The sequence below is a fragment of the Mizuhopecten yessoensis genome, unplaced genomic scaffold (genome assembly GCF_002113885.1).
Source record: "Mizuhopecten yessoensis strain PY_sf001 unplaced genomic scaffold, ASM211388v2 scaffold11075, whole genome shotgun sequence".
Lineage (NCBI taxonomy): Eukaryota > Metazoa > Mollusca > Bivalvia > Pectinida > Pectinidae > Mizuhopecten > Mizuhopecten yessoensis.
Genome location: NW_018408867.1, coordinates 1 through 25,502, shown reverse-complemented (window position 1 = coordinate 25,502; position 25,502 = coordinate 1). Strand labels below are relative to the sequence as shown.

The 25,502-nt window shown below is 36.4% G+C and overlaps 3 protein-coding genes across 3 annotated transcripts in view; 2 read left to right on the top strand and 1 right to left on the bottom strand.

Moving 5' to 3' along the window:
• Positions 1 to 1,800, bottom strand: part of LOC110465418 — a 42,211-nt gene extending 40,411 nt beyond the window's left edge. Inside the window, exon 1 of the mRNA XM_021521208.1 lies at positions 1,777 to 1,800. Within this exon, the coding sequence (XP_021376883.1) occupies positions 1,777 to 1,795 (19 nt within the window). The 5' untranslated portion in view covers positions 1,796 to 1,800. The remainder of the gene's footprint in view (positions 1 to 1,776) is intronic.
• LOC110465419 overlaps positions 1 to 20,032 on the top strand; it is a 99,439-nt gene extending 79,407 nt beyond the window's left edge. Inside the window, exons 18-19 of the mRNA XM_021521211.1 lie at positions 12,072 to 12,156; positions 19,966 to 20,032. Coding sequence (XP_021376886.1) covers positions 12,072 to 12,095 — 24 coding nt within the window. The 3' untranslated portion in view covers positions 12,096 to 12,156; positions 19,966 to 20,032. The remainder of the gene's footprint in view (positions 1 to 12,071; positions 12,157 to 19,965) is intronic.
• An 863-nt stretch (positions 20,033 to 20,895) lies between these two features.
• Positions 20,896 to 25,488, top strand: LOC110465417 (copine-8-like). Its single transcript, XM_021521207.1, has 6 exons — positions 20,896 to 21,031; positions 22,402 to 22,489; positions 23,028 to 23,131; positions 23,662 to 23,701; positions 23,972 to 24,048; positions 25,449 to 25,488. Exons 1-6 carry the CDS (start codon positions 20,964 to 20,966, stop codon positions 25,486 to 25,488), a joined length of 417 nt encoding a protein of 138 aa, XP_021376882.1. The 5' UTR covers positions 20,896 to 20,963.
• The last annotated feature ends 14 nt before the right edge of the window (positions 25,489 to 25,502 follow it).

Genomic DNA, 25,502 nt, shown 5'->3' with positions numbered 1-25,502 from the left:
TCAGGGTGTGGTAATACATCATATGATGTTAGCCAATGTATCCATTTATTTCAATCCTTTATTATTGCTCTATAAATAAATTGGAATTGACTCCACGCAATGACAGAAAAAAACTTTTACAGCCATGTAGATTAAAGCATACTGACATGTTGTATATCAAAAAGCGAGTCTTCAGATATATTTCTTTCATTTTGGTTTTACATATCTGAAAGTCGATGGTTGTATAAATAAAAGAAAACAGTTGTTGTATGGATTTTGTGCCAAAAACGTAGTAATTATGAATTTACAAGGAAACTAACCCCCATCCCATACTAACTTCGTTCAAATGTGTTTTACGCACAACAAAGTGAGAATCGTTCACATGATTAAGCTGATATATAACAAGGTCACAGGGAATTTCTTATCAACGATGTGCAACTTAAGCTGTAAGTTTTTAGGCAAATAACATATCTTTTTGTCAAAAATAGGTCATTTGTAGATTTTGGTCCCCCAATATACCCCTTCATTTATCAGATTGGTCTCCAAGCTAACCTCAATTTCATGTCATATCATGACAGCATCATCCCGATGTATGTATGTGCAGACCTTATCTGTGAGCAACCAGAACGCACAAATTGACACCCTGTACTAGCGTAGCGACAGCTACGCGCCTGCCTGCTATTGATGTGCCCCGGACACCCTGTACTAGCGTAGAGACAGCTACGCGCCTGCCTGCTATTGATGTGCCCCGGACACCCTGTACTAGCGTAGAGACAGCTACGCGCCTGCCTGCTATTGATGTGCCCCGGACACCCTGGCGGCTTAGGCAGCCAGCCCCCAGACCCCTCTCCTGTAAAGTTCGCCTACACATCAATAAACCCCAGCTACTAACACTGATCATTTTTTGTGGCTTTTGCCAGATTGTTTTCGGACAAAGCAATCAACATTCTAACAATAAAGTAATACAACACAGATGCCCGGTAAAGATATACAATGAAACGTACTTTAACAGGGAACGGAACGACAAGAGTCCAATCCCGAAGATTTCATTTTTTTCTTACATGATATACATCTGTATTGTTACAGTTCTATCATAACCTCACATTCTACAGATGGCACTTTGATGTGTAAGAATATATATACATTCTACACATGGAAATGAGATGTGACAAAAGTCAGTAAAAAACACCAACAAACTATGCATGTAACAAGTAACCTGTTATGCAGGAAACGTTCAGTTGTAAGAATACAGCTGATATATAACGTTTGAACTACTGGTGCATAATATCCGTGTTAGAGGAAAACTGAAAGACATCAAAATTTTCATAACAATTTATTCGAATGGTGTGCTTTTTGAAATTTCCGTCAATTTGGCACACTTAAGGCCTAACATTTATCACAAACTCCGAAATAATGAGAACAAATGGCGATTGTGAAGACGCCATAATCTTTTAAATATATACGATGATGTTAACTTATCTGCTATTAAAGTATCAATAAACAACGAACAATAATGGGTGACTAATTGACTTCATTAATTAATAAAAATTATCATACTTCTCCACTTATAACGTCATTTTTATTAAAATTTATATTGTTTATCAAATTAATGACATTATTTGATTTCGATAAATATGATATACGTTGCACATGGCTATACAGACTCCGAGGTTTTATTCTAATAATGGATTAAATATTTTTCCCAATCGGGTATCTAAGTACGTAACAGTAACGTAACACAAAAACAGTACCATTCTTATATCAAATAGATATCATAAAACAATAAAAGTATATTACCTGTTAAACCACGCATCATCACACTTCAACAGCTAGACTGTAAATGGATTGTGTATGTATGCGACACTGTGTCTGTATGAGCACACCGCCCGTAAACGGCTAAAATGAGCATCTCCCGAATTCTGTAAATCCCCACTTCTATTCAATGTATGTAAGCGGCACTTACGCTAAAATATGTAGACGAGCAGCACTCGAAATGTGTTAATCCCGACTTGTATCAGATGTACGTAAGCGGCACCACAGCTTAACATTTAGACGAGCAGCGCGTACAGATTTATTAGTCACATTGAAACATTGTATCAGTCACTTAATTCAAATTGTATCAGTTACATTGTATATATTGTATTGGTCACATAGAAAACATTGTATTAGTCATAGTGTATACAATGTATCAGTTCCAAGTAAATATTGTTACATAATAGACATTATGTTAGTCACACTTATGTATTGATTCAGTTATATGTTTTACGCATTGTATTAGTCTCATATATTTCACCATATTAATCTCTTGTTGTATGGAATTTATAGGTCACATTATATACATTGTGTTAGTCACAATAGTCAATGGTATATCAGTCACACTGTGTAAGTCACAATAGTCACTGGTATATCAGTCACATTGTGTTAGCACAACAGTCACTGGTATATCAGTCACATTGCATACAGTGTGTTAGTCATAACAGTCACTGGCATATCAGTCACATTATACACAGTGTGTTCGTCACAACAGTCACTGGTATATCAATCACATTATATACAGTGTGTTCGTCACAACAGTCACTGGTATATCAGTCGAATTGTATACATTATTAGTTACAAAGTCACTGGTATATCAGTCACACTGTATACATTGTGTGTAAGTCAAAAAAGTCACTTTATATGTCAGTCACTTGGTATACATTGTGTTCGCCACAGCAGTCACAGAGTATATCAGTCTCATTATATATATAAAGCAGTCGCATGATACAGGAAGTCATTTGTCAATGTCATTATATAACTTCCGGTTAGCATCCAACCGAAAGGCACGAATGTATAAATCTCGGTCAATTTGAACCAAATATTAATCACACCTCTCCCCTACAGTGAGTATAAAATGTGTTTGTGTAATATGATAGGACATCCGTTTTAAATCATTAAATCAGCAAAAAGTTGTTAGGATAACATTTTAAATTAGTGAATACTTTATGAGAATGCCTTGTAAGATACATTTAAGAGGTCTTCATTATGACTTGTACTATTAACACACACAATAGAATACATAAAGATCAATTTTGGTATTAAGCCAACTTTGATGTGCCCACTGTCAGTGTGTGTAAAACACAACCAAGGTCATGAAATCTTAAATATATGAAAATGTTCTCTGAAGTATCTAGAAGTGTATGTGATGCAATGTGTCTTTAAACCTGCCCCGTAGTGCCTCAGATAACAGACAACATGCTACGTCAATACTGTCATTTATAAATTCATCTGAAGCACGATTCAGTTTGTTTTTAGCATTCAATGACTTTTGAACAATTCGTCAACAATGAACAATAATTTGTATCCGCTATTTCCTAAATCAGCAATGCTTTCATAATTGAAGGTCCTATTCCTCTGAATGCCCAACTCATTTATAGAAAAAATCTAGAGACAAAAAGAGAAGAAAGAACAATGTTGTAATGTATGTTTGGCGTTTATTGTTCAAAATACCACATTATGTTGAGCTTTGGGTCCACAAAAAACGAGATGTGCTCTTATCCCAACAATTATGAATTGGTCGTGGGGTTTCTGCCATTTTATAAACATTCTCCTGATATATATCCTAGATATTCAACCTTATTTTTTCTTTTATAGAATGTTACGCATTGATATTTGCCATAATTCATTAACCCAAATAATTTATAACATTTGCAAAGACACTACAATCACTCATTAACTTTAACAATACCAGAGGTAAATGGATGAATAACACTGAATGGAGAAGAAACGGGCTTCATAAAGAAACTCATTAGGGATCTAGTGCAGTGCTACACGCAGAACGGTTCTATCTGTATTATTACACTACTATCGTGTGCCTAAAGAAACGTTATATATATTTGTCCTAATTCCCAATGATCTTATTGCGGTTGTTGTATGAACTATTTCAAAATAAATATTTTTTAAACGATCAAAGATTTTGTGAAGGTAAGGGGAGCAGGGGCGAACTCTTACAGTTGTCTTTTTTTAATGTTATAAGTAACCATCAAACCGTAACACAATAGCAATTGTAGCTGCGACAACCGTCAAGGTTTTATATTTCGTATTACATTACCCACATGATTGACAATTTCCGGTCCATGACAAAGCAAGTAATGACCTCGAGTCACTCGACAATATAAGCAAAAACTATACTGTAAAATATGGCATAGTTCTGTATTTAAATTGCGAACCTGTTGATACAATGCTGATTTGGTCGGCTAATTTTCTGTGGTTTTTAATATAATTGATATGTATTCCTTGTTTCGATTTATTAAACACGGATAAAGAGATAAACAAGGGAATTCGAACTCAAAATCGATAAAACGCGGGCATAAACTAACACAGGAAGAGATTTACATGGGGTCCTCTGAAAAGTAATAAGGGATTAGGACCAGGTGTCAGGAAGGGTAAACGTCTTCTGCTTCCTCGACGATACCTGTCATTTAAATCTAAGACGAATCCAAGTAATGTCACATCCTTACATCGAGAACTCGGGAGGAGACAACAAAACCACAAGGCCCACTATAATCAGTACAATAATATACATCGACCTTCATATTTCTCTGCGAAATCCTAATGGCGACCATAACACGTGTCAATAGTCTGCGGCAACCTGCGTATTTGGGAACCTTGTGTTGTAAGTTTGTCCGTCAGCAGTCGACAGCTACCACGGACGACATGATACTCGGAGCAACCTCTTGAGCACTGAATCAACTGCGACATATAAACACCGTAGGTAGGAGGAACAGTGATGTTACTATCAAGAAAGGGAATATTCACGATAGGAACTACGAAATCGTCTAGCTTATCGTACAGCTTAGTAGTAAACCTCCCCTTTGTTGTCATTTTGTAAGATCGAGGAACGCGACGGAAGTAGAAGAGTCTGTTATGTCCTTGATTTCAATCACAGGAGGGTATATACGATCGAGGTGTTAGTTTCTATGTTATTTAAAGATTGCATATCGTTGATATGTTTCAATGTAAAAATAAAGAACTTGGCTAGGTTTTTGTTACCAGTCCTGATAAGCTTATCAATAAATTCAGCCACATATGAAAACAGAAATAAATCGGTCAGAAGAGGGGACACTGTTTATTCTCGCACCTCAGACAGAGATATTCAAAGTCATATCCCATGTTAGATTTTTCTACCTCGTCCGATCTGTCTTGTACCTTTTCGTGACATTTAGCGGAATTTTTACTCAGTCAGTCTCACAATATAATAAAAGGATGATATTATATAAAATAGTTTGATGTTTTAAATATAAACGATTAACAAGGTTTACCTTGCCTTACATGAATACATTTAAAAAATTTATCAATCGAACAGGCCGCATTAATAGCACGGCATTTGATTCTTTGACTGAATGTGACTGGGTAATCTCGCCGTGCAGAACGCAGTATTCTGTAAGAGATCGCGTTGCAGAAACTGCTGTTTTGCATGGCACACACAAAATTATTCATTCTTTGCGGCGATAATCTTAGTGCCCTTTCTTCCTAGTTTTTTTTCTTTCGGAGCAATTAATGAGCGGTCGATCTGTAGACGTTTTGCTGAAATATTGCTATATTGCTTTAATTTCCCTTTAGTTCAAGACATTTTATGTCAAATTGCATTCTCACATTGTATTTGTTTTAGTGTATAACCAATAAAAAAATCCCTCCTAAACTGAAACTAAACTTTAAAGGGTAAGTTTTGAGTCGCAAGACCTAATGGTAAGACTTAATACATATAGGAATAGTTTTCCTGGCATAATTTATGTGCCATAGTATTAGATATCAAAATATCCCCTACTATAATTTTCGGTTTAGAAAAAGCGATTCGATAAATATAGAAAAACGTACACACCGATAGTTTTACCAAAACGAACTTTCTGTTTCAAAATCAGATTTTTCTCGGGAGAGGTATCATTATAACGCAGACCTATTCATTATCAGAGACAATTGGACTTTAGCCAAAGTTAATGTAGGAGATCTAAAAAAAAAACTTCCGTCCATCAGTCTCACTGTCAGTACGTCCCTTTGTCCGGGGCATATCTCATATACTATGTCAACAGATAATTGCCTTATTTTTTATGTGAGTCCATCTTTCCGAATTTTTGACATTTATATTGGTTGTATATTAGGTGTGGAAGTAAAGTGTGGGACTTTTAAAAAGGTGCGGGGAGCAGAGACTTAATACTTGTAAAAAGCATGCAAAATGGTGTAAGGTGTTGTGATATACGCTTGTGTGTTATAAATTAGGTAGACCACTAATGTATATTGTTAGAAAATGAAAATTATTAATTAAAGAATCAACGTTAAAGATACATATTATTGTATTGAAACATGTTATATTATTTCATTTCAACAAATTTTATTTTTCAATAACCAATGGATTGAACAACAGGCAAGTCTATAGAAGAACGCTCCAATAGGTAAATATACAAGTCAGAGAGAAAAAGGTAAATAGTACATTTCATATTGACAATGATGTATATATTTAAAGAGAAATAGATTTAGTATGAAAGCATTGATCGTAGTATTTCCACACACATTCAAAGAGTAGATTAGTTACACATCTATAAAAGATGGAAAGATGCCGAGCAAATGTGAATATTTTAGTTTTAAAGATGAGAGTGGCTGCACTGCTTATGGTACATCTAATGCTGTTGTAGACAGTACACGTATATTGCACGACCATATTTTCTCTTGCTGAAATGCAATGTTATGCTTACAACATTGGGTAGTGTGCAGCTATCTGTATTCACAGCCGCTCAATTGTATTACCTTATATTTTATATTGTGAATAATGCGAAGACATTTCCGACAGAGTTTCACACTACATAACTTGTAACCCTCTTTCTACGGATAAAATCATAACGTAAGTTAAAGCAGACTATCTTTTAGGTAACGCCAGTCATAGCGACAGATGAGATTGTCGCCATGATGATACCTGCCTGCTAGAGACGATGTATCTGATTTATGTCAGGAATTGTGTTTCTAAAATTAGGCAACAGGTGGTCTCATATTGAATGTTAGTCGAAATTATCCAAATGATTCAACATAAAAATTTCCATATGCCCTGAAAGATGATTCGGAAAAACAAAATTCAAGAAAAGACCGTGATTGACGATTGATAATGATGGTTTTATATCCTTATCCCAGTTATACCGTACACACGACCCTGGGAACTTGTGGAGGTGTTAAGTGTGTAGGCGGAGGGCAGAGACGGATGTCAGAGGGACGCATTACTCCCCATCATTTCTCCATATACAAAGACTTGGGACCGGCTACGCCGCAAATACAAGCTTGGCTTGTCGGTCACGACAACTAGACAAAGTGTTACCGTACTTAGAAAAAAATCATTTTGGTAGTTAACTACATCGCGTGGCGGGTTCAAAGGTCAGGGGGTCTGAACCCCACACACACACACACACACACTAACACACCGCACACACACTAACACACACACACACACACACATAAATATAATTTACTTTTATTTAAACCAAATATCAAACCTACTTCGTTTGATCGGACACTATGATACATTGCGTCGATAGACCAATATCCGTTTATTTATTTTTTTAAATAAATCATTATTCTTTATATTGCTAAACGTCCAAAGATCACAGACTAAAATCAGATCATTTATTTACTCTGTATACAGAATCACAGGCTAAATCATGTAATTAAATCACTCTGTGTACAAAACGCACACCCTAGATTTAGATAATTGAACTGCTCTATATACAAAAATCACTCTGTGCGTAAAACTCACACGCTAGAGATAGACATTTAGGTTTATCCATGTGCTAGGTTTAGAAAACTAAAACAATTACACGAAAAGCAAACGCTAGATAAACAAATGCATTACCCTACGTATAACAATCATAGGTTAGGTTAAATGGATGATATAGCCTAGACTAAGTTAGATATATTACTTTATGTACACCGCAGGCTATAACAGAATAAGTGTTGTTTACTCTACGTATTATAATCACATGTTAGAATCAGTAACTATCCATAAAATAAAACAAATTTTCTTTTGTCCATAAAAGAAGATATCTATGTGTCACCTAATGATGAACCATTTTTCCGAATAAACAACCTGTAAAAAAGCTACATTCCATTAAGTAAAAGAACTTATTGCAAGAAGCTTAAAGTGACTTACATGGTCGTTTAAATTTAATGCTTTATTTAAAGAACTTTATAGCCCTTATCAATTTGGAATTCACATCAAATGAGATTCGTTTTTAACGATGTTCGTTTAAAAAAATTCAACGGTAATTTCACACACAATGAGCTGCTGAAGTAACGAAGAACGAGAGCCGTGGCGTGACTATCAAGTAGTTGATCTTTATGTTCCTATACGTAGACAGTGTATTGTCATTTATATACCTGTCCTAGACATATATAGACAAAATAATGGGCGTCCTTATCAAGGTAAAAATGATTTAAATGATGACGCTCTATCAATGACCCAAATAGTGACGTTCTAAATAAAGATCCTTGAAATGTTCCGGGCCACCGACTTCAGTGTTAGCATCCTTAGGCCAAACAATATGGGTGTTTTGTTTATTAATTCCAAAAAAGCATTGGTATGTAAACTACAATATATACATCTGAAAAATAAATTTGCAAATTGAAAAGTTTTGCTTACGTCTTCATTTCTTCTGGAGCCGAAAATGAAAGCACAAAAATAATTTGTTTTGACTTTTCATTACCTACAGTCTACCGAAATCAACACTATTTTCAAATTGCTCATATTGTCTCATAAATCCATGGCATACCTATCTTTTACAGATCATTATAGATGATTCCGCCCCTGGTTTAACTACACAGTGATTTCAGAATTAATCCCAGTTTGTTATTTTGGACCACTCATCTGGTGAAATGACACTGGGAATAACAATGCTTTCATCTGTATTTACTAAATCATTTAACATTAATTATTACACCTCTACTTTATTTACTCTATATAAAAGTAATTGGTTAAATCGAATATATCCCCACTTTTGCATGAGTGTGTTTTAGTCCTGTGTGTTAGTCTGGGAACTAAAACACACCTACAATCGGGTGTTTCCGCCGAGCCAATCAGGCGAGAGGTGGCATGGGCGAAGCTTGTTACCGAACTCGGCAGTGACGGGCGAGTTGGGCGGAGCTTGCTACCGAACTCGGAAGCATTTGGCTTCATTGCCATCAAAAGGGTAGTTGGGACGTGAAGCTTATACAGCTTATGGTTTACAAATATTTTCTAGATAAAACTATCTCTCCAGTGTGTATCGGTATAATAAACCGGTTAAAGTATGGGGTTGAGGCATGTAGCAAGTTTCTGGTGTCCCTTGACCATGCCTATTTCCCTCGGCTTCGCCTCGGGAAATAGACCTGGTTCGCCTCGGGAAATAGACCTGGTCTCGGGACACCTGAAACTTGCTATATCCCTCAACCCCATACTTTAACTGTATACTAAAACATTGAACTAAAATCAAATTTATGTATTTTTATAGATACACGTATATAAATATAAACAGATATTTACACGTTAACTTTTACACATAAAAATTACACATATTATTATATTTATGTTTTATTATTATGAATATGTATGCTAGATTTTTGTTTTTTCGTTTATTGTTTTTGGGAGTATTTTGTGATGGAGGGTTGTCTAGTCTGCGACAGAGGTCTCTGACGTTCAGCATTTTTTCCACCATTCTAATGTATCAGATACTGAATGTGGTCTACATTCCATAGTTCAGTGACAATTTCAGCATCCATATTGATATTTTGCGTTTAGCTGTGTGTTGTGTTGTGTTGTGTCTCGAAAGTTCAAGTCCTAGACCAACTAGACTTGACTTATTAGTAGTGCATCTTAATGTCTGCTTTGAATGATGGACATTACCGGACCATTATTTGTGTAAAATAGCTAAACTGTTCATTTCATTTTTTTTTTAAATCATTCAAATTCTAATGTAATTCGAATTCGAATCTGTCTATTTTCTATTTGAAAATAAGGACCCGTGAGTTAACCTTAAAAGTTTGTCTTATGTTGGAATTTAAAATGTCCAATCGATACTTCGGGTTTAAATTCTAAAAGTTTAAATGGCAGAATTTAAAATTTTAAAAACGCTTGTTTTATATTTTGTGTAGTGTAGGTATAGAACGACTGAAGTTTCGCCATTGTCGGGGAAGGGAGGGGAGGGGAGAGGGAGGGGGANCAGCAGTATAAAGTGTTTGTGTTTAGCTCCGTTTCTCAAACTGATGTAGTTAATGATCAAAGCGGCGGGGACAGGCGAAACATAATACCATGGAATTCCTGTGTATACTTATATCATATTGCCTTGAATGTAGACTTATCACGTGCCTCTCAAAGGATCAGATAATGAGGCAAATGGTTTTTGTCAATTACCACTTTTGTTTATACATGTATATTTATGACTGTTATGTATGGCTTGTCATTAATTAAGTGTACAATTTTCATGCACAAACGGAATGCTATAATTGAGTATATAGTATGTCATTTTGTAAGATACACGTACATTTATACATAATTTATTTACTTCGGACTACGTAGAATATTGTACAATATGTACATGCGATGTTTCAACATTACTAAGACTATTGTTATGTTTTATTTCGTAATTGAATAGATCTGCAGCAAAATAAATACACATAAGCGGGGGATGGGCTTCATCATTTTTAAAGGACGTGACGTTATAAGCTTGCTTTTTTGATAATAACAGTTATGTTTCACTCTAGAAGTGACTTTTTTTAATTTTTATGAATGTGTACAACGAGTGGACATTATTTAACCATATCGTGAAAATAATAGTTATTCATCAATAAGACAAGAGTATCTTCTATGTCAAATCTCATCACATTGATCTTATTTTCTTAATAAGGCACATTTTATGTGTTTGTTTGTCAGTATAATAACTCCTCTACAACTCTTGCCTATCCCATATAGTGCAAACTTTCAATACCACTGCTTATCAAAAATTAACATCTACCTGTGTTGGATTATTTATTTTCTGCTTTGTTATCATAACTGTATCATTTGTACTCAAATATTTATACTGTCTTTTGCCGATAAAACCTCTCTTTGTCCGAAACCACGCTTCATAACTTAACACATTGATTAACACATTTTAAGAAAAAGTAAAAACTCTTTCTCAGTTAGATGTAGTTTGTATATTTAATGAAGTTAACCATTGTCAAAGAGACGTGAGAAATGAGCGCTGAAGGAATTACTCAGTACGTACATCGTTGTTATCAGCCAATTAATATATCTTGCGAACACTACGAAGTTTACTGCCCTTAATATATCTACACTAAAGAATATAGTCTGGTTTCCTTGATCAGGCATAGGATCTAGGATCGTTCACGGATAGAAAATTGTTGGCATCTACACAAGTATGCAATTACCCAAATACCAACGTTCTAAATAAAATTCATTTGACCCTACTAGTGACGTTCTAAATATAGATCCCTGTAACGTTCCGGGTTAATGACGTATTTTTTAACATCTTTACACACAAAAAGAAACATTTGTGTTTCCGCTTTCTTTACTTACTTTTATTTTTATAATAAACTCTGTTTTAAATAAGCACTAATAGGATTATATCATATTTGTGAGAGAGAGAAAAAAATGCTTATTAAGAAATGTTTTTCTCTCCTCGTGTAAATTATTTTCTTTTCTTTTTTTAAAGCCGAAAGCGGAAAAAACAACAATTAATATTTGAACTTGTCCTACACTAAAACGTTACTCTCCTGAAATATTATATTATAGTTTCGAAGGGATCATTCCATTTTGTCAAGCTTTAATTTCTTCTCATCCTCCCGTCCATGTATTTAACAAGTTTGAACCTCTCCCGATATGTTGAGGGTATTATCAGTACATATTCCATCGTTGAGGGATTATTCTAACCGAAGTTGAACCAAAACGTATGATAATACTCTCTCATGAAAGAGTCCAATCTTATACACATTAATTGATTGTCATGCCCCTGTAAGATCGTTCACCTAAAGTGAGTTAGTACCATGTTATCAATTACACTAAAACTATCGTTATTTTTTATTTCTTATTTTTTTTTTTTTTACAGATATGCAGCAATAAAGGCATGTAATACAAACACTACTGGTTGGTTACTACGAAGATGACATAAATAATTACAGATGAACGTACAGGTTGTCTAGCAGTTTGTGTGTACTATCGTTATTAGGTTGTTTTATGTATAGTGTGCAGTCGTCTGCGAATATTCTTGAATCTTCCTGATTGACGCACTCCAGATTGTTTGCCTGTTGGCACAACTGTTTCGGTTCGTTGTGATAAGGAATGTTTGACTCATGTGAGCAATTTTTCTGTGCAGTTGTGTCGGATTTGGTCAAAATGCTTAGCAAAGATGTCTATTTGTTTTGTATTGTTACGAAATTATTATTTCACATGATAGCGGGGAAAGAAACCGATGCTGTAGTCGTTCGGTTTTTTAACGTTCTTTTAATGCTTTGATTCTGGGTTTTTTAGAAACGTATATTTCTATAACAAAAAGTGAAACATTCAATAAAACTAAAAACGTTGAAAATGTTGACAATCCATACCTCTTATTAGATACATAATCTCCACCCCACTAGTTAAAACAGGAACTCTGTTTACGAATTTCAAAGAATAGTTGATGACCTCATATCTACTGGATGGATTAAAACATATGATTACTGAATTCATCATTTGCCCATATTACCAGGCATTTATCATATGTTCCCTATCATAGTATTACGTCAGGGAAGTTCTTGGTGAATGGAAATTTGATAAAACTATACTGATGCAGTGTCTTGTACAAGATCCTTGAGAAACGCATACCTTGTATGTCTTGTCACTTCGTCGTATTTAGGTACTTATACACTACTTCGTGTTATATCAATGATGGTTTCAGAAAGATTATTACTATGAAATTGCTCTCTTTGAAATTGTAAACCCATGGCCAGAAAGAGTTGATAAAGGCGAGACCAATACGTCTCCAAAGCATGCGATTGAATAGATCATTGTATTCTACCACAAACAAACAAAAGTAGCGTAGCTGGCTCAGATATTACTTCAATATCAGTAATTATAGGTGTCTATATCTGGGAAAGTGTGTGAAAAGTGAAAACGAGGACGGCAAAAGGCAGCCAGGCACATTTGAAGCATGTTTACTTCATATCTGTTCCCCGGTACACTTTTGTGTTTCAAGTTTCAAGTTTCATTCAAACTTTAGGCCTTAGGCCCATCAATACATAATATATATACACAATACACAATATATAGAGAATGATGGATTCTCTGTATTAATACATTGGACATTGACATGTGAAAAAAATAAGGTTTCTTAGTCAAATGAAGCCTTTATACTTCGTTTCTGTACCGCGTTACACTTCTGTGGTACACGCTTGCTCTACGATTGTATTGTTTGTTTCTGTACCGCGTTACACGTCTGTGGTACACGCTTGCTCTACAATTGTATCGTTTGTTTCTGTACCGCGTTACACGTCTGTGGTACACGCTTGCTCTACAATTGTATTGGTTGTTTCTGTACCGCGTTACACTTCTGTGGGACACGCTTGCTCTACAATTGTATTGTTTGTTTCTGGACCGCGTTACACTTCTGTGGTACACGCTTGCTCTACAGTGCAGTGACCTTAGTACCCAACCAGAGTGTGGAATGCTCGGCATTCTGAAATTTCATGATAGTAACACGATATGAAACCGACCCTTACGTGTTTGGGTCACACGGTAGCACCCTAATTAACACAGCATCACGAGCGAATAATATAGCTGTTAAGTAAATAGGTTTTTTGTATTGTTACCTTAGGCCCATCAATACATAATATATATACACAATACACAATATATAGAGAATGATGGATTCTCTGTATTAATACATTGGACATTGACATGTGAAAAAAATAAGGTTTCTTAGTCAAATGAAGCCTTTATACTTCGTTTCTGTACCGCGTTACTCTTCTGTGGTACACGCTTGCTCTACAATTGTATTGTTTGTTTCTGGACCGCGTTACACTTCTGTGGTACACGCTTGCTCTACAGTGAAGTGACCTTTGTACCCAACCAGAGTGTGGAATGCTCGGCATTCGGAAATTTCATAATAGTAACACGATATGAAACCGACCCTTACGTGTTTGGGTCACACGGTAGCACCCTAATTAACACAGCATCACGAGCGAATAATATAGCTGTTAAGTAAATAGGTTTTTTGTATTGTTACCTTAGGCCCATCAATACATAATATATATACACAATACACAATATATAGAGAATGATGGATTCTCTGTATTAATACATTGGACATTGACCTGTGAAAAAAATAAGGTTTCTTAGTCAAATGAAGCCTTTATACTTCGTTTCTGTACCGCGTTACTCTTCTGTGGTACACGCTTGCTCTACAATTGTATCGTTTGTTTCTGTACCGCGTTACACGTCTGTGGTACACGCTTGCTCTACAATTGTATTGGTTGTTTCTGTACCGCGTTACACTTCTGTGGGACACGCTTGCTCTACAATTGTATTGTTTGTTTCTTTACCGCGTTACACTTCTGTGGTACACGCTTGCTCTACGATTGTATTGTTTGTTTCTGTACCGCGTTACACGTCTGTGGTACACGCTTGCTCTACAATTGTATCGTTTGTTTCTGTACCGCGTTACACTTCTGTGTTACACGCTTGCTCTACAATTGTATCGTTTGTTTCTGTACCGCGTTACACTTCTGTGTTACACGCTTGCTCTACAATTGTATCGTTTGTTTCTGTACCGCGTTGCACTTCTGTGGTACACGCTTGCTCTACAATTGTATTGTTTGTTTCTTTACCGCGTTACACTTCTGTGGTACACGCTTGCTCTACGATTGTATTGTTTGTTTCTGTACCGCGTTACACTTCTGTGGTACACGCTTGCTCTACAGTGCAGTGACCTTTGTACCCAACCAGAGTGTGGAATGCTCGGCATTCGGAAATTTCATGATAGTAACACGATATGAAACCGACCCTTACGTGTTTGGGTCACACGGTAGCACCCTAATTAACACAGCATCACGAGCGAATAATATAGCTGTTAAGTAAATAGGTTTTTTGTATTGTTATAAACCATATCAGGAGTACAAAATAAGTCTCAAATTTCACCAGACCTCACGTTCCACGGCGTTAGTCCGTAATATTTTTTAACCGGAAATTTTTAGCTCAAGGTCATTTTCAGTCATTTGCTATCAGTGGCCACTCTCGGTCACAAAATAGTGTACCGTGGTACAGAACGAAAATGTGATTGGCCCCTTCGGCCATCGTAGGAAAAAGGCTCATTATTCACGGTACCCATTGGATCCATATTTGAACATCTTTGTATTTAAAAAAAGAAATATTAATCTTCCATTTGAAATACAGTGTGAAACTTACATGTGCCTTCATTTTAAAACTGGTGCACAGATAATAGTAAGTTTCTGACTGACGACACAACATGTATAGTTTGTAGGCTTTATAGCTAATAATCTGAAGCACATGAGAAACGACTTTGTTATGCCTTCTTAAAAAACGCAGCTTGTACATGCTGGTAAAGTTAAGCTTCGGAGACCGATTTAACAACTTGTCGGGAGGGGGGGGATGGTAAGCGATACCTTCCCATTATTGTAAGTAATCCCGTGAAACGTAGCGTGATCAGGGTCCCGTATTAGCTGCAATTGATGGAAGTAAGTGAAACTGGACTGTGTTTATCACCGGGGACTGGGTAGCTCTATCGGTTCATCTAGTACTCGAATGAATCTGGTTCCCTTTCCTCTTACAATGGATCCTGTGACCAACTCTTATTTCCAGTGCTGTGTGTATTCTTGGCAAGGGAAAACCCGACCCTGGGTTATAAAGAGTGGTGTCGTCAGGGAAGGATGGAGGAATATAGCGGTACTAGATATATCGGCTGTGTTAGGTAGTCTGTCTAGAGTTCGGAAGTCCCGGGGGCTGTGTTAGGTAGTCTGTCTAGAATTCTGAGGTCCTGGGGGCTGGGTTAGGTAGTCTGTCTAGAATTCACTGGGAGGGCCCGGGGGGCTGTGTTAGGTAGTCTGTCTAGAGGTCGGAAGTCCCGGGGGCTGTGTTAGGTAGTCTGTCTAGAGGTCGGAAGTCCCGGGGGCTGTGTTAGGTAGTCTGTCTAGAATTCACAGGGAGGTCCCGGGGGGCTGTGTTAGGTAGTCTGTCTAGAGTTTGGAGGTCCCGGGGCTGTGTTAGGTAGTCTGTCTAGAGTTGGAAGGTCCCGGGGGCTGTGTTAGGTAGTCTGTTTAGAGTTCGCCGGGAGGGCCCGGGGGCTGTGTTAGGTAGTCTGTCTAGAGTTTGGAGGTCCCGGGGCTGTGTTAGGTAGTCTGTCTAGAGTTCGGATGTCCCGCGGGCTGTGTTAGGTAGTCTGTCTAGAGTTTGGAGGTCCCGGGGCTGTGTTAGGTAGTCTGTATAGAGTTCGGAGGTCCCGGGGGCTGTGATAGGTAGTCTGTCTAGAGTTCGGCGGTCCCGCGGGCTGTGTTAGGTAGTCTGTCTAGAGTTTGGAGGTCCCGGGGCTGTGTTAGGTAGTCTGTATAGAGTTCGGCGATCCCGAGGGCTGTGTTAGGTAGGGTAGTCTGTCTAGAGTTCGGAGGTCCCGTGGGCTGTGTTAGGTAGTCTGTCTAGAGTTGGAAGGTCCCGGGGGCTGTGTTAGGTAGTCTGCCTAGAGTTCGGAGGTCCCGCGGGCTGTGTTAGGTAGTCTGTCTAGAGTTCGGCGGTCCCGCGGGCTGTGTTAGGTAGTCTGTCTAGAGTTTGGAGGTCCCGGGGCTGTGTTAGGTAGTCTGTCTAGAGTTCGGAGGTCCCGGGGGCTGTGTTAGGTAGTCTGTTTAGAGTTCGCCGGGAGGTCCCGGGGGCTGTGTTAGGTAGTCTGTCTAGAGTTCGGAGGTCCCGGGATCGAGTCCCGGTCTGGCCGAGATGTATCTCTTGTGTTACACATATATACTACCAAACCATGTAGAAATCCGTAAAACATGGAATAATAACTCTGTATGATGACAAATGTTTAAATGAGATTGACCATAAAATGACAATTTATACCTTCAAATAACTGTAAATAAAAATAAATACAAAATGATAAAAGTAAAATTAGGCGAAAAAAATGGTTAATAATGAAAAGAATTTAAGCATTGATATTATCATAGAAAAAAAAAGGCTTATCAGTAATGATTACATAATACCTTGTGTAGCTGGGTGTTTTTTTAAATGATATTACATTAAGTATAGCGAATAGTTAATATTTCAATGGGTATATACGAAATTCTTCTTCTTGATAGACTGTTTTCATTTATGCCGCTAACGTATACGTCAAACACATGAGAATAATTAAACCTCTTTCTTACTACATACATTATAATCGGCAGTAGCAAAAATCAATTATTGGTGCTTTGTACATCAAACTAGGTTTTAAATGATGTACGAGAATATCAAATTTAGCATGCTGAAGTATTTTGCCTTTTGTTTTGCGAAGTCGTGAAGCAGGAGGTACAATCAGCATAAACTGACAGATTCAACGAGCCCACCATAAACAAATACAGTTCATATATTTCCAGTTACGCCTTTGATTGATGAGAACAAATACTAGAAGTACCGATAGGTTGCGGTCCATACTCATCTGGTTACGCTCATATATTTTGTATAGTACAATTTCTTTATTTTATTTCTGATAAGCGTGAACACAGTATTACACGTCAAATACGGCGAATGATTCATCCATAGGACATGCTAAGACACTATCACGTGACCGTCACGCAGAGAATAGCGCCAGATGTTGTCTGCTGCATTGACGTCACGTCTAACCCGATTTATTTGAGTGTCTGTAGGGATATTGCACAAATCTGGCGGGAAATCAAAAGTACTGTTTATTATAAGGAAGTTATTTCTTCGGTGACATCAGCACTAGTAAGTACATCGTTGTACAGTGATATCTAATCGTGTATCTAATGTACACATATTAGAAATATTTAGAGTAATTGGAACCCTATTCAGGCACCAACGTAATACCATCTGTGGAAAAGTGTGTTTGAGTGCTTGCCGTCGGCTAGGAGCACAGGGATCTCATTCTGATAATTTGTTAGCTATGTCTGGACCTAAATGTGTTCAGAGTAATTTTACATGTTTTAGGGCAAATATATAATCATTGGTGTGTCATTTTTACCGAAAGTCCATCTAAACCCCTAAAACATGTAAAATTACTCTGAACACAGTAACAAATTCTCAGTTCCCTGTGGCAAGGATAACAAGTCTGGTTTCCCAGTAAATTTCTCGTTTTTCTAGTATACCCCGCGTTATACGCAATGTCCACTGCTGGTTCCCCATTGTCACAACCCTGATATTTCCTAGCGTTATTCGTGTCGACCAACAAATCCACAACGCGTGTACGTGCCGCTGCGTGTAATAGCGTATGACTGACTAGATAGCTATGAATCGACATGCTTTATTACCCATAGTGCATTATGATACAGTACAAGGGCGATAAGTACAAGGGCGACAACTCTGTAAGCCATATACCATTATATAAAGTTCTAGACTGTTACAGTGCGAAAATAATGCCCTGTAGCTATATGGACTGTTAAAATTATTGTTTAAAAATATGTAATATATAAAGCATGAATGATTGATAATTATTGCTGCTGATTAGCATATGCATATCTGTAATAAGACAGGGATTGTTTGCGCTTGTACGGTATAATACACTTTGCTGTTTTTATTCGCCATAATTAACCATAGAGTTTAGATGAAAAACGCAGAAATATTTATTTAATATAACACTCAAATAATGCTATGAAAAGTCATTAGATTAGATAACCCCACGAATTTACGAATAGCTCTGACTATTCACTGTGGTTCTTGGAGCGTAACTGCCTTTGTTATGAATTGTAGATAGTGTTATACTTGTACACAAATACACCGTTGCCTCCACATTAACCTGTGTATGTACTGTATGTGGTCGCAAATGGTGATAAAATGTTAGTGCGGTTTACACAAATAAATTTGGCTGTTATTATCCATTATGATAAACCATAGATTTCCATAGCGACTACCAATAATCGATGTTATGTATTGCGTATTCGGAATCTAGGGTACAGTACTGGATCCCGATTTTATTATGCTAAAATTATTTTCAGTTATGTCAATGGCAAAGAATTTTTCAGGAATTCTGAAACGAAAAAGATACAGGGTAAGCTAGACAGAGTTATCTTTCTTTGTTTAGTAATGAAATTACAATGTATAAAGAATTGTTATAAATTAGATGTAGTCAAGGCGATGCCATATTGGGGTTTCCGATTACGATATGCATAAGCTCATCATCTTAATTTTATAGAGATATCCCATTTAGATTTGCTGATGCGAGACATATTTATTGTTGATATCTCCTAAATCAATAGTGATCTCTCGATTAGGTTATGCGGTATCTTCTTGTGATCTGGGGCTGTTTCCAGGCGTATAATCCCTCAATTATCCTGAATTATCAATTAAAAACAAAAGTACACACTTTTATAGCAGTTATAATCAGTGCTAAAAATAAATTAAATCGGGGTCAAGATACGCCGCCCCATCCTTTTAAATCTACTAGAATCATTAATGAAAAATACATAACAAAAATATTTTTGAATTCATCTGATGATATATTTAACTATTTAAGTTTGTATCAGGATGTGGGAAAATTTCCGGTTTACTTATGAACTTTTCCCTTTATCTATCGTTTCAACTAAAAGATGAAAGTACAAATTAGAGGAGGTCAGTTAGATCTGTTCAGTCACAGGGGCACGGTTCAATTAATCAATTTATATCTGAGGTCTCCTTGTTTACTCTACATATTTCAGATATGAATTGATAAATTGAACCGTGACCCTGTGGTTCAATATATGGTTCTACGGTATGAAAATGTTTGGTAGTAGAATGCATGCAAAAATCTTGTCTGTCGCTCTTTTGGTTTTCAGGATGCCAGTTTTGTTGGACAGAACAGTGTGTTGTTTTGTTCAGTTTATAACCACGGAGAGGCGTGCTTCTCTTCGTCTGTTCGAAGGACTGTTAATCTATCACTTTTCTGGTAGTTTAATACAGTTAAAGAGGCTAGCAAAGGAAAACGTAACGTAATTTAAAAGGTAAATATAAGATTGGGAAACTGAAATATAAACTCATCATATATAATTTACATACAAATAAATACTGTATATTACCCATTTAGCTCAGCGAATCACAAGAATATTGCGAAAAATACAAGTGAATATTTACATTCTGTATGCTTAGACCCATTGACAAAAATTACATTCATAAATGCATAACACAGGTGTTCATAGAATCTCAGCACGTGGGAACTGATAGTAACCTGATCACACTGCGTAGTAATACACTACAAAAACTACTCACTCGGAACGACCGACCTAGATGCTTAATTCTTACATCTTAAAATATTATTGAACTGTGCTTTGTGAAATATCCACGTATTCACGTGTCCTGTGCTACAAATAAACATTGAATATGGAACTACATTTTGTTGTGTTATTGTTGTTGACGGTTGCTAAGATCTCTCACGATAGTGTCACATTTCCCCGCGAAAAAACACTGTTCTCGCCACTGCGTTGCACCCGTGTATAAGCAGGAACAAACCCTGTTTATTTGTTTTATTCGTTGTTATATCGATCCACTGAAAGGATTCGTCAATGTAAATATAAGGAATGATATTTATTTTTTCAACATTTATGAGGTCATAACAACAATGGGTTTTTGGACATATTTTACATGAATCGCTAACGCGATTCATTCAATATGTCCATAAACCCATTGTTGTTATGACCTCATAAATGTTGAAAAAATAAAAATCATTCCTTAAATAACAGAAGCTATATATATGTACCATTCAGGAGATTTGTTTCCTGTTTCCGTTTTCTTCTATTATAGTGTACGCTCAAAGCGTTTGTATGATTCAGAAAAAAATATGGCTTCCTTCCAACCAGGAACCGCCGTTGCTCCATCTTCACAAGTGGAAATCAGCGTTGCTTGCAAGTATGTATATTTGTTTATTATATTTATTGCTAAATGATACTTCATAAATAACGTACATAGCGTTTATGACCATAAATCGGGGTCCAAACGTAACGTCTTTTAAGGTGGCTGGTTGGGATATGTCATATGATGGTTATTGACAGCGGTCACCCTAATGAGTGTCCTCCGAGTAATGAGTGTCCTCGGAGTGTCCTCGGAGGTTTTTGCGCCCCCGCGAATTCGTTATAAGATTTATTTCACTTTTTTCTTCTGATTTCTAAATATTGTTCATTTATCTAGGTGTGTGCAAAATTTAAGGTCGATCGTAACAGTACAAAGTACCGAAATACGTCGATAAAAATGCATATTTGGGAAGAATGAGTGTCCTCGGAGGACAGAATGTCTTATCATAGATCATTAGATGTAACTTAAAGAATTATGAGGTTTTTCACTTTGTAGAGGTTTGTGTTGATAATGAAAAGTATCCATGATATATTTTTTTTATACAAAACAGGGATTATATTTCCCATTTCCATTCTCATATTTATATAAGCATTACTATAAACTAACGTAATCAGGGGAATACCCTTTACAAAAATATAACCACGGTAGCAGGAATTGTTAAAATAATAAAAATCGCTTTTACACTAATGTATTAACATCATCATCAAGTGACGTCAAATTATCAAAATAGGTATAATGCCATTTTTTTAAATATTAAAAGTAATCTACTTTCTGACAGGTATTGTGCTTGAAGAACCCACATTGGACATAGTTTATGCTCTCGTGCCTAGAGAAAGGGCATACATACAAGCAGATAACTCCAAACTAGAGGCCAGTTTGGGTTCATATTATATAAATCTTGTCATATTAAATTTGAAACCCAATTAAAATGGCAGTTGAGAGATACTGATAATTCACACATCCTTGATTTTCAATGAATTCCTTAAAAATAGTTGTGATCCACACTCTAAGAGAGGAATACAATCATATAACAGGATTGGCAAGGGATCAAGCTCGACCCATTGGAGCTTCATCCATGGGTCAATATAACTTGGAAACAGTTGAAATCCCCACCCTATCACCATAAAAGCTTGAAAAGTATTTGGATTGGGATTTTACATCAACCATGGATCAAAGCATGTAAACAGCTGATCATGAGATTCACGCTTTATTATAATTACCACATACATGTATTTGATTTCTAGGCATGAAAAGCTAAGACACTCATGCTACTGGTCTGTTTCTTTTTCTTGAATCAAACAACTCTTGTCCGACCGTGTAATAATCAAATCAGAAGTGACCATTGTGATCATGTACATTCTGTATATAATATTATTGATATAAACGTTTAATATTTTACAGATGATTTGTAACCATTTTTTTTCCAGAAACCTGAGGGACAAAGATGCCTTCTCAAAATCAGATCCAATTGTCGTTCTTTCCACGAAAGATGTCCGAACAAGTTCATATTATGAGGTAAGATAAAATTCTGCAATGTAGTTGCATAAATGAAATTTACCACGGATGAAAAATTCACCTCGCAGATTATAAGAACGCAACATATTTCGATGAAAGGCTGACATTATATTTACTGAAGTGTAGCTATATATTTAGTAGGACGAGGAATAGTGATAAAGATGGTGCAGTCGCTGGGGCTCGAACCCGCATCCCTTGGCTCTCCAGTCCGATGCTCTACTGCTAAGCTAAAGGGAAATTATTTTTTACACTATTCCCCCCTATTTTCAAACACCAACCCAGGTTCTTGGGCTCCCTTCAAGGATTCTCCTACCTTGATCGGGGAGGGTCAACAGCACCGGTTTGTAATAGGACGAGGAATAGTGATAAGGTAGTGCCGTTGCTTGGGATCGAACCCGCGACCCTTGGCTCTCCAGCCCGATACTCTACTGCTGAGCTAAAGGGAAATTCCCTACAGCTGACGCTTGTAAGGCAACCTAATCAATGCACATCTTTTACAGAGCAAAAAAGTAATCAAAATGCTTCAATTATTTTTCAGTTTGGAAGAAGTGAAATGGTGAAGAATTGCCTTAATCCACAATTCGTGAAGAAGTTCACTATGAACTATTTCTTTGAAGAAAGTCAAAAGCTGAAATTTGAAGTGTATGTATGAGTTATTTCTGGTCTTATTTTCTGGTTCTTTTTGGTGCCATATTAATTAAACCATTATGTCTGTAAAAGCAAAAAATGGGTTTTTGAAAATTATGTGCTAATGTCTAACAAACTTAATTCAGATTGACAAAAACGTAAGGATGCTAAGAGTTGATGAGAAATGTTTTATATATAGAAATTTATGACAGTAGTAGGCTTCAGATTAAAAAAAAAGATGACCGAAAATTCAAGCTTATCCAAGGATTTGGGTCATTCAAAGAATTGGTATTTCAAAAATAATTTTGTAAACATTTATTGATACATCTGTGTAGTGTATCTAATAAACTGTGTACTTAAATTATTTCAATGATTGTATGTGATATACTGTACAATAAATCACACTGTAGAGTACATACTGTATATTTAATCACATTGAATGTAATACAGTGTGTAGTTATTGATGTATACAATCATGAATGTATAATATAATATGTATTCAATGATAACGTATATTATATAATTTGTGTTCAATAATATTTCAGCTATGATGTTGATTCCCCGAGTCAGAGATTAGATGCACATGTAAGTGTTTATCATCAATGAAAGTAAAGCATGCCTATCGTAATTGTCACTTTAACAAATTCACCCCTGAAATTTCATAATGCCCTTTTCCAACCTTTGAATTGGAAGAGTTCAAATGTGTCTTCAGGGGTGAGTGAGTTAATATCACTTTTAAACTATCTAAAAAAAAGCACTATTTACTGTGAAATTTAACATGTAAAGGATTGGTTCAGTGTGAAACTATTCTAATTGAACCTGTTGATTTTTCTTTTTTTTTAACATGACATGTAGGACTTCCTTGGTAGACTTGAATGCACACTGGGAGAAATTGTCAGTGCCCTTGGTGGTAAACTAGAGAAGCCAATGGTGTAAGTATCGGACTGATTTGATAGTTGTGCATTTAAACATGATTTTTACGCAAAACACTTAATTGTTTTCTAACAACAAGTCAAAAACTACAGTAAATCCGTCTGGAAAGCAGGTTAATCCAAATGTAATTCACAACATTCCACTATTTTTATAAGGTGACAATTATTATTCTTGCATACTAGACTGTGATTTCCGGCGGTGTTGGAAAACTCTATTCGACCCACGGGTCTGGATCGCTTACATGCGCAGGCCGGCAGGGAATTATAATAGTCTTACGGGGTCACGCTACTGTTCGTGACGTCATTTTATGATGTTTTGGGGTCAGTCAGGGTCATTGACGTCATTAACAATTGCCATCAAGGCTTCATATGCAAATGAGAATTGTGTGGACAGTTTACAGGTTTACTAGAAGATCAGCTGTTTTTCAGGTTTATGTTATAAGCAAGAAATAGAATCCATCCCTGATGAATGGTATGGATTAATAAAATCTATTAACCTGTAACTGAGCGAGATCAGGTTATCTCAGTCGAGGGTTAAGATTCTGTAACAAATCCTAATCGAGGCGTAAGCTGAGGTTGGGATGTTACAAAATCTTAGCCCGAGACTGAGATATCCTGATCTTGCTCAGTTACAGGTAATAGAATTTTTTCTCGCACCTTTCAATTCGAAAAAAAATAATCAATTTTTCTAAAAACTACAAATATCCCACCTTGGGCCTCAAGTGATGATGACCTCTTCACTACTTAAGCTACATTTGTATGCTTCCACGTAAAAACGTAGTCCGTCCTTACATAGATTACAACGTATTTCACAGTGTTGATTATATTTTATCTACAACATCAAATATCTTGCAACGTCGAAACCATACATATAACGACAAAACAGAACATTGATAATGCAAATTGTCTATTTCAAGCACTTAACATGCAGATAAATACATCGCAGTGTAAAAAGGTCACGAAATGTCACGTAAAGGTACAAGACAGATTGGACAAGATAGAAAAGTCAAGCATGGGGTATGACGTGGGATATCTCTGTCTGAGGTGTGAGAAAAGGTAATTCTAACCCATGAGATAAAATATTGAGCAAAAGACCTTCGGCAAAGCCTTGGGTCTCCTGCTCAATATTTTATCCCTTGGGTTTGAATTACCTTATCCATACCTCATATCAGGGATGGATTCTATTATTATTTTCTTCTAATTGAACATAATAATGTTGAAATAGCTGTGCAGTGACATACCAGCCTTTATGATTGAAGACTTGGCTGTAAAACAGTTGATAAAAACCCATTGTTGAATATTTTTGTTGTCTTATTAGTTTCTTTGTACTTTTTCAAGATCACTACATCGTGCGTTTTTAACATTCATGTACTCAAAAAAAAATCGCTATTTCATTTTAGAGGTTTGAAAGGAACACCAGGACAGATCATAAGTAAGTGATGATTCCCTTAGGA